The sequence below is a fragment of the Lonchura striata genome, unplaced genomic scaffold, assembly GCF_046129695.1.
Source record: "Lonchura striata isolate bLonStr1 unplaced genomic scaffold, bLonStr1.mat Scaffold_283, whole genome shotgun sequence".
Taxonomy (NCBI): domain Eukaryota; kingdom Metazoa; phylum Chordata; class Aves; order Passeriformes; family Estrildidae; genus Lonchura; species Lonchura striata.
In genome coordinates, this window is record NW_027461163.1 from 32501 (window position 1) to 42500 (window position 10000).

Genomic DNA, 10000 nt, shown 5'->3' on the forward strand with positions numbered 1-10000 from the left:
AGCGAAACCCGCCGCGGCGCGTCCCCCCACCGGGCCACACGGAAAGCAACCGGACGTGCTAGAGGAGACAGCGACCCGACGAGGCGGGCGCGGCCCGGACACCGGGGCCCCTTCGAGCCGGGGCGGCTCGCTCTGCAGCAGGCGGCGGAACGGCAAAGGAGCGCCGTGCGGTGCGCGCCCGCGCGCGCACGGGCGGCTCGGGCTCTTTTCCCCCGGCCGCGCACACCCCTCTCTCTCTCTCTCTCTCTCATATATCGGGCTTTCGCCTTTCCTTTGCGCTTCGACACGGCGACTTTTCGCCTCCTCGCGGCTCGGCTCCAGCCGCACCGCCGCCCGGCGCTGCTCGCGGCCGGCACCCACGGGGCGCTAAACCGGGACCAAAGGCCGGCACCGGCAAACCTCGCGTGCTTTCGAAGGACACCTGTAGGCTCGCGGGGCCACGCGGCCATCACACAGCTGGGACGGTCAAGACGCCCTTCCTCGGCAGCGGGAGGGGCGACACCTCGCCTGCGACGGGGAGCGAATCGGAGAAGAGACCGCCCGGCCCGAACACCGGACCCCCGCCGTGGGCTTCCCCATGACAGAGAAGCCCCGGAAGAAAGCCCGGCCGGCCGGGGGCCCTCTCCGACGCGACCCGAAAAGCCTCATCGATCGGGGCGGACGCGGCTGCACGAGGGCAGAGGAGGCAGCGGAGCGCAGAGGCAAAGCCCCAGCAGCCGCGGAACCGCCCGGCCGAAAGCGTGCAACGCACACCACGGCCCCACGGCAGCCCACCAAGGCGCACGCCCCACCGGCCGGCGCCGCCACGGGTGCGGCTGGGCCGAGAGCGGACGGGCTTGGGGGCTCCGCGCGCGTGCGAGCGGGGACACGCGTCCCCGGACCGATCCGCTCGCGGATCGGTCCCGGCACAGGGTAGACCGGGGGGGTGCCGCCACCCGCCCGCGGACAACGGCTCTCCTGGCCGGACGACGGAAGGACGGGACCGCCGGGCCGGGGTGGGGATGGCCTTCACCCTTTTCTGCCCAGGGAACCCGTCCGAGCGTTCGAGAAAGGTGCCACCGGCTTTCGCCCGCCCCGCGGCTGGCGCGCTCTCTCTCTCTCTCTCTCTCTCTCGGCCTCTCTTTCTCTCCCCTTCGGAAAAGCCGGGGTACGGCACCGATCAACGGAAAAAAAAAAAAAAAAAAAAAAGGCACATGGCGTGCGCGGCCCACAAGGACCCGTGCTAACCACGGGCGCCGGGGGCCCGGGGGGGGGCGAGGCGCGCGCCGCCTTCTCGCTGCCCCCCCCCCTTCGAAACCCACCGGCATCGCTCGGCTCGGGGCTCGCTCGGCCCCCCGGCTCCACACAACCTCGGCTTTCGTGGGCCCGCACGCTTCTCGGTGCCGCGGCTTAGGGCCGCGAGAGGAAAAGGCCATCGGAGGCCGGGCGGGCGGGGCCCCCCACAGCACCCGCACACGCCCTTGAAAAAATAGCAACGGACCGCCCGGGGCAGAAGCGGGCTCGGTCGCCACGACCGAGGAAGGGCGAGGCGCCGCCGCCTCGCCCGCGACCTTCCGGGGGTTGCTCTCTGCCGGGGGCTTCGGTCCGTGCTAGGGCGGGCCGGCCACCGCGGCCGGCCCCTCTCTGCCCGCGAAAAAAACAGCCCGCCCGCAAGGCGGGTCCCCGGCTTAAGGCCGAGGAAGGGGGTGACTTCAACAGCACGCGCCGGTGGGACGGGGTGCCGCCACCCCGGCTCCACGGCTCATCGGGCGACCGCCGTCACCGAGCCCCTCCGGCCACGCGGCGAATGCCGAGGCCAGGCCGCGCGCCCCACCGCTGCCCTTCCGACACGGACACGCTGGCAAACAGGTCGGGAGCGGGGGAACCGGGCGCCGCCACCGCGGCGGGCTGGCCGGGCCTTGCTCGGGGAGGAGGCTCTCGGGCGAGGGCCGGGGAAAAAAAAAGCCCGGCCGCGTCGACCCCCGGCTGCCGGCCACTGCCACCGGACCGGCTGCCGGAAAAATGCCTGCCGGAGCGGGCCCCGGCTTAAGGCCAGGCGGAAAAGGGACGAGGCGCCGCCGCCTCACCTGCCACCGATCGTCCCAGGGGGGCCGCCCCCCCTTCAACCGGGCCGGCACGGCAGCCGACCGGAGCGGAGCAACACACACGCGGGGCTTCTCACCGCCTCGCTGCGGCCAGCGAGCGGCTTCTCGACACGGTCTTTCGGGCCGTCTCTCTCGGCTCTCGGCTCTCTCTCTGGTGGCCCTTCACACTGCCCATTCTCTTCTCTCTGGCTTCTCGGGCAGCTCTCCCCCCGAAAGAGCGCCCTGGGCAGGACGGGAACCGGGACCAAGCCACGCGGCTCACCCGGCCTAGGCGGCACTCGCTCTGCCCCGACGACCGCGCGGCGCGGCCGCCCTATCCTCCGCCTTGCGACGCAGGCACCCTGGAAACCTGCGGGGACGCGGCCCGTCACCTCGCTCCCAATATACGGAAAGATAAGTCCAAGGCCGCCGACGCCTCCAAGGAGACGAGTGGAAGTCGACCGGGAGGGTGCGCCAGCGCAGGCCGACCGCTACGTCGACATAGCCGGAGGCAGCCTGGAACAGCGACCCCTTGGTGAACTTCCGCAGGCGGCCGCGACACCAGGTCTACCCGGGCGGACGGAGACCAGGTCTACCCCGGCTCCGGGATACCAGGTCTACCCCGGCCGCCGGGTACAAGGTCTACCCCGGCTCCTGGATACCAGGTCTACCCCGGCCGCCGGGTACAAGGTCTACCCCGTCTCCTGGATACCAGGTCTACCCCGGCCGCCGGGTACAAGGTCTACCCCGGCTCCGGGATACCAGGTCTACCCCGGCCGCCGGGTACAAGGTATACCCCGTCTCCTGGATACCAGGTCTACCCCGGCCGCCGGGTACAAGGTCTACCCCGGCTCCCGGATACCAGGTCTACCCCGGCCGCCGGGTACAAGGTCTACCCCGTCTCCGGGATACCAGGTCTACCCCGGCCGCCGTGTACAAGGTCTACCCCGGCTCCCGGATACCAGGTCTACCCCGGCCGCCGGGTACAAGGTCTACCCCGGCTCCTGGATACCAGGTCTACCCCGGCCGCCGGGTACAAGGTCTACCCCGTCTCCGGGATACCAGGTCTACCCCGGCCGCCGGGTACAAGGTCTACCCCGGCTCCTGGATACCAGGTCTACCCCGGCCGCCGGGTACAAGGTCTACCCCGTCTCCTGGATACCAGGTCTACCCCGGCCGCCGGGTACAAGGTCTACCCCGGCTCCGGGATACCAGGTCTACCCCGGCCGCCGGGTACAAGGTCTACCCCGGCTCCCGGATACCAGGTCTACCCCGGCCGCCGGGTACAAGGTCTACCCCGTCTCCTGGATACCAGGTCTACCCCGACCGCCGGGTACAAGGTCTACCCCGGCTCCTGGATACCAGGTCTACCCCGGCCGCCGGGTACAAGGTCTACCCCGGCTCCTGGATACCAGGTCTACCCCGGCCGCCGGGTACAAGGTCTACCCCGTCTCCTGGATACCAGGTCTACCCCGGCCGCCGGGTACAAGGTCTACCCCGTCTCCGGGATACCAGGTCTACCCCGGCCGCCGGGTACAAGGTCTACCCCGGCTCCCGGATACCAGGTCTACCCCGGCCGCCGGGTACAAGGTCTACCCCGTCTCCCGGATACCAGGTCTACCCCGGCCGCCGGGTACAAGGTCTACCCCGTCTCCGGGATACCAGGTCTACCCCGGCCGCCGGGTACAAGGTCTACCCCGTCTCCGGGATACCAGGTCTACCCCGGCCGCCGGGTACAAGGTCTACCCCGGCTCCCGGATACCAGGTCTACCCCGGCCGCCGGGTACAAGGTCTACCCCGGCTCCGGGATACCAGGTCTACCCCGGCCGCCGGGTACAAGGTCTACCCCGGCTCCCGGATACCAGGTCTACCCCGGCCGCCGGGTACAAGGTCTACCCCGGCTCCGGGATACCAGGTCTACCCCGGCCGCCGGGTACAAGGTCTACCCCGTCTCCGGGATACCAGGTCTACCCCGGCCGCCGGGTACAAGGTCTACCCCGGCTCCCGGATACCAGGTCTACCCCGGCCGCCGGGTACAAGGTCTACCCCGTCTCCGGGATACCAGGTCTACCCCGGCCGCCGGGTACAAGGTCTACCCCGGCTCCGGGATACCAGGTCTACCCCGGCCGCCGGGTACAAGGTCTACCCCGTCTCCCGGATACCAGGTCTACCCCGGCCGCCGGGTACAAGGTCTACCCCGGCTCCCGGATACCAGGTCTACCCCGGCCGCCGGGTACAAGGTCTACCCCGTCTCCGGGATACCAGGTCTACCCCGGCCGCCGGGTACAAGGTCTACCCCGTCTCCGGGATACCAGGTCTACCCCGGCCGCCGGGTACAAGGTCTACCCCGGCTCCGGGATACCAGGTCTACCCCGGCCGCCGGGTACAAGGTCTACCCCGTCTCCGGGATACCAGGTCTACCCCGGCCGCCGGGTACAAGGTCTACCCCGTCTCCGGGATACCAGGTCTACCCCGGCCGCCGGGTACAAGGTCTACCCCGTCTCCGGGATACCAGGTCTACCCCGGCCGCCGGGTACAAGGTCTACCCCGGCTCCGGGATACCAGGTCTACCCCGGCCGCCGGGTACAAGGTCTACCCCGTCTCCGGGATACCAGGTCTACCCCGGCCGCCGTGTACAAGGTCTACCCCGTCTCCGGGATACCAGGTCTACCCCGGCCGCCGGGTACAAGGTCTACCCCGGCTCCGGGATACCAGGTCTACCCCGGCCGCCGGGTACAAGGTCTACCCCGGCTCCGGGATACCAGGTCTACCCCGGCCGCCGGGTACAAGGTCTATCCCGGCTCCCGGATACCAGGTCTACCCCGGCCGCCGGGTACAAGGTCTACCCCGGCTCCGGGATACCAGGTCTACCCCGGCCGCCGGGTACAAGGTCTACCCCGTCTCCGGGATACCAGGTCTACCCCGGCCGCCGGGTACAAGGTATACCCCGTCTCCTGGATACCAGGTCTACCCCGGCCGCCGGGTACAAGGTCTACCCCGGCTCCTGGATACCAGGTCTACCCCGGCCGCCGGGTACAAGGTCTACCCCGTCTCCGGGATACCAGGTCTACCCCGGCCGCCGGGTACAAGGTCTACCCCGGCTCCGGGATACCAGGTCTACCCCGGCCGCCGGGTACAAGGTCTACCCCGGCTCCGGCATACCAGGTGTAGCCCGGGGGGCCGGACAACGGGTCTACCCCGGCGCCCGGAGGAAAAGTCTATTCCGGGGCCATGGCAAGAGGTATTTCCCCATACCCGGGTAGTAGAGCGTTTCTCAATGGCCGGCTTTACCTTTTTTTGCCTGGTGGGGGTGGGGGGGGCGGGCGCGAGGGGGGGGGCTCGGTGTGGGTTTTTGTGGGGGGTGGGGGAATGTGCGTTGCGGGACTTTTGGTTCGAGTTTTCTGGGTTTGTTTTGGGAGTTACGGGGTTATCCCTTTGTTTTTTGTGGCTTGGTTCCCCTTGGTCTGGTTTGGGGTTCGGGTTTCATTTCCCGCGCTTCCCCTTTCCTCCCTTCTCGAAGAGAACGACTCTTCTGTTCCCTCGGCGCAAGAAACTGATCCGGAAAAGGAATTTTCTTGGCGAACTTTATTTCTTTCCCTCTGGTACCCAGAGCGATCCCAGACCAAGCTGACAGGCAGCCTGCGTCAGCCTGCCGTCGAAGCAGCGTCAGCAGCCCCCTCCGCCCGGGGTGCCGCGCAGCCCTACCCGGCCGAACGGAATTTCAGTGGGGCCAGCGCGCAAGGGAAGCGAGGGAGGGAGGGAGGGACGGGGGGGCGGGGGGGGGAAGGGAGGGAGAGAGAGACAGAGAGAGAGGGGCACGGTGACACACACGCCGGCTCCACACACTCGCAATCCGACGCCGCCCCCTCAGAGCCCGCCCATCGACGGTTGGGGGCGCCCCGCCTGAAGACTTTCCCCGCCTCCGCCCATCGACGGTTGGGGGCGCCCCGCCCTGCCCCATCAGACTCCCCGGCGCCGCTCGCAGACTACTTTCCCCACCCCCGTCGCCGTCCCCCGCCCGCTCTCTCCTCGGCCGGTTCGCACACCCGCAGCGGCGGGAGGGCCAGGAGCGGGCCGACACCGAGGAAGGCGGGTCCTTCGGCCAGCAGGGCCGGGGCCCGCGGCAGAGGCGGCCCCTTTGCCGAGAAGCCTTCTCTTCGGCTCTCGCCCAGCCTTCTGCTTTGACGGCCTTCTTTCCTTGACGCTCCAGCCCGGCCTGGCCCCGTCCGAGCCCGGGGCAGGACGGCAGCGGGGTGGGGGGGAGGGGGGTCGAGCGGCTGAAGGCAGTGAGGGATCCGGAGACGGAGGCAGGAGCCGGGCCGCTGTCGCTTTGGGCACGGAGGAGGCGGGAGCGCTGCCGGCTCCCAACGGCCGGCTCCTTCCCTCTCTAGACCGGCGCCGGGCGGCCGGAGGGTGGGTCGTGCGCGGGACAGCAGGTCCGCCCGGGACACCAGGGCGAAAGGTCTGCCGCAGCAGCCGGGCGGCCGGAGGCCGGGCCCGGAGTAGGACGACAGGTCTACCCCGGCTCCCGGAAGACCAGGTCTACCCCGAGGCTTCCGTGCACCAGGTCTACCCCGGCTCCCGGAACACCAGGTCTACCCCGGCTCCAGGGGAACAGGCCTACCCCGGCGCCCGGAATTCCAGGTCTACCCCGGCTCCCGGAAGACCAGGTCTACCCCGGCTCCAGGAGAACAGGCCTACCCCGGCGCCCGGAATTCCAGGTCTACCCCGGCTCCCGGAAGACCAGGTCTACCCCGGCGCCCGGAAGACCAGGTCTACCCCGAGGCTTCCGTGCACCAGGTCTACCCCGGCGCCCGGAAGACCAGGTCTACCCCGAGGCTTCCGTGCACCAGGTCTACCCCGGCGCCCGGAACACCAGGTCTACCCCGGCTCCAGGGGAACAGGCCTACCCCGGCGCCCGGAATTCCAGGTCTACCCCGGCGCCCGGAAGACCAGGTCTACCCCGAGGCTTCCGTGCACCAAGTCTACCCCGGCGCTCGGAACACCAGGTCTACCCCGGCTCCCGGAAGACCAGGTCTACCCCGGCTCCAGGGGAACAGGCCTACCCCGGCGCCCGGAATTCCAGGTCTACCCCGGCTCCCGGAAGACCAGGTCTACCCCGGCTCCCGGAAGACCAGGTCTACCCCGGCGCCCGGAAGACCAGGTCTACCCCGAGGCTTCCGTGCACCAGGTCTACCCCGGCGCCCGGAAGACCAGGTCTACCCCGAGGCTTCCGTGCACCAGGTCTACCCCGGCGCCCGGAACACCAGGTCTACCCCGGCTCCAGGGGAACAGGCCTACCCCGGCGCCCGGAATTCCAGGTCTACCCCGGCGCCCGGAAGACCAGGTCTACCCCGAGGCTTCCGTGCACCAAGTCTACCCCGGCGCTCGGAACACCAGGTCTACCCCGGCTCCCGGAAGACCAGGTCTACCCCGAGGCTTCCGTGCACCAGGTCTACCCCGGCTCCCGGAACACCAGGTCTACCCCGGCGCCGGGCGGCCGGAGGCCTAAGTCCGCCTCCAGGACACCAGGTCTACCTAGCCCGGCGCCTGGCCTCGCGAGGACCACGTCCGGTGCCGGGACAGCAGGCCTGCCGCCCGGCCGAGCGGCCGAGCGGCCGGAGGACAAGTCCGGCCCGGGTGCGCAGCTCTGTGCGAGGGCTGGGTGGCGCTAGGCTGAGGCCAGCCTTAGACGATATCAGGTCTACCCCGGCTCCGGGATACCAGGTCTACCCCGGCCGCCGGGTACAAGGTCTACCCCGGCTCCCGGATACCAGGTCTACCCCGGCCGCCGGGTACAAGGTCTACCCCGTCTCCTGGATACCAGGTCTACCCCGACCGCCGGGTACAAGGTCTACCCCGGCTCCTGGATACCAGGTCTACCCCGGCCGCCGGGTACAAGGTCTACCCCGGCTCCTGGATACCAGGTCTACCCCGGCCGCCGGGTACAAGGTCTACCCCGTCTCCTGGATACCAGGTCTACCCCGGCCGCCGGGTACAAGGTCTACCCCGTCTCCGGGATACCAGGTCTACCCCGGCCGCCGGGTACAAGGTCTACCCCGGCTCCCGGATACCAGGTCTACCCCGGCCGCCGGGTACAAGGTCTACCCCGTCTCCCGGATACCAGGTCTACCCCGGCCGCCGGGTACAAGGTCTACCCCGTCTCCGGGATACCAGGTCTACCCCGGCCGCCGGGTACAAGGTCTACCCCGTCTCCGGGATACCAGGTCTACCCCGGCCGCCGGGTACAAGGTCTACCCCGGCTCCCGGATACCAGGTCTACCCCGGCCGCCGGGTACAAGGTCTACCCCGGCTCCGGGATACCAGGTCTACCCCGGCCGCCGGGTACAAGGTCTACCCCGGCTCCCGGATACCAGGTCTACCCCGGCCGCCGGGTACAAGGTCTACCCCGGCTCCGGGATACCAGGTCTACCCCGGCCGCCGGGTACAAGGTCTACCCCGTCTCCGGGATACCAGGTCTACCCCGGCCGCCGGGTACAAGGTCTACCCCGGCTCCCGGATACCAGGTCTACCCCGGCCGCCGGGTACAAGGTCTACCCCGTCTCCGGGATACCAGGTCTACCCCGGCCGCCGGGTACAAGGTCTACCCCGGCTCCGGGATACCAGGTCTACCCCGGCCGCCGGGTACAAGGTCTACCCCGTCTCCCGGATACCAGGTCTACCCCGGCCGCCGGGTACAAGGTCTACCCCGGCTCCCGGATACCAGGTCTACCCCGGCCGCCGGGTACAAGGTCTACCCCGTCTCCGGGATACCAGGTCTACCCCGGCCGCCGGGTACAAGGTCTACCCCGTCTCCGGGATACCAGGTCTACCCCGGCCGCCGGGTACAAGGTCTACCCCGGCTCCGGGATACCAGGTCTACCCCGGCCGCCGGGTACAAGGTCTACCCCGTCTCCGGGATACCAGGTCTACCCCGGCCGCCGGGTACAAGGTCTACCCCGTCTCCGGGATACCAGGTCTACCCCGGCCGCCGGGTACAAGGTCTACCCCGTCTCCGGGATACCAGGTCTACCCCGGCCGCCGGGTACAAGGTCTACCCCGGCTCCGGGATACCAGGTCTACCCCGGCCGCCGGGTACAAGGTCTACCCCGTCTCCGGGATACCAGGTCTACCCCGGCCGCCGTGTACAAGGTCTACCCCGTCTCCGGGATACCAGGTCTACCCCGGCCGCCGGGTACAAGGTCTACCCCGGCTCCGGGATACCAGGTCTACCCCGGCCGCCGGGTACAAGGTCTACCCCGGCTCCGGGATACCAGGTCTACCCCGGCCGCCGGGTACAAGGTCTACCCCGGCTCCCGGATACCAGGTCTACCCCGGCCGCCGGGTACAAGGTCTACCCCGGCTCCGGGATACCAGGTCTACCCCGGCCGCCGGGTACAAGGTCTACCCCGTCTCCGGGATACCAGGTCTACCCCGGCCGCCGGGTACAAGGTATACCCCGTCTCCTGGATACCAGGTCTACCCCGGCCGCCGGGTACAAGGTCTACCCCGGCTCCTGGATACCAGGTCTACCCCGGCCGCCGGGTACAAGGTCTACCCCGTCTCCGGGATACCAGGTCTACCCCGGCCGCCGGGTACAAGGTCTACCCCGGCTCCGGGATACCAGGTCTACCCCGGCCGCCGGGTACAAGGTCTACCCCGGCTCCGGCATACCAGGTGTAGCCCGGGGGGCCGGACAACGGGTCTACCCCGGCGCCCGGAGGAAAAGTCTATTCCGGGGCCATGGCAAGAGGTATTTCCCCATACCCGGGTAGTAGAGCGTTTCTCAATGGCCGGCTTTACCTTTTTTTGCCTGGTGGGGGTGGGGGGGGCGGGCGCGAGGGGGGGGGCTCGGTGTGGGTTTTTGTGGGGGGTGGGGGAATGTGCGTTGCGGGACTTTTGGTTCGAGTTTTCTGGGTTTGTTTTGGGAGTTACGG

General features: G+C 69.5%; 1 protein-coding gene across 1 annotated transcript in view; it reads left to right on the plus strand.

The window, feature by feature from the left end:
- LOC144248694 (uncharacterized) overlaps positions 1-10000 on the plus strand; it is a 23715-nt gene that overhangs the window by 8338 nt on the left and 5377 nt on the right. Inside the window, exons 2-3 of the mRNA XM_077790716.1 lie at positions 7766-9215; positions 9516-9816. Of these exons, the coding sequence (XP_077646842.1) occupies positions 7766-9215; positions 9516-9816 (1751 nt within the window). The remainder of the gene's footprint in view (positions 1-7765; positions 9216-9515; positions 9817-10000) is intronic.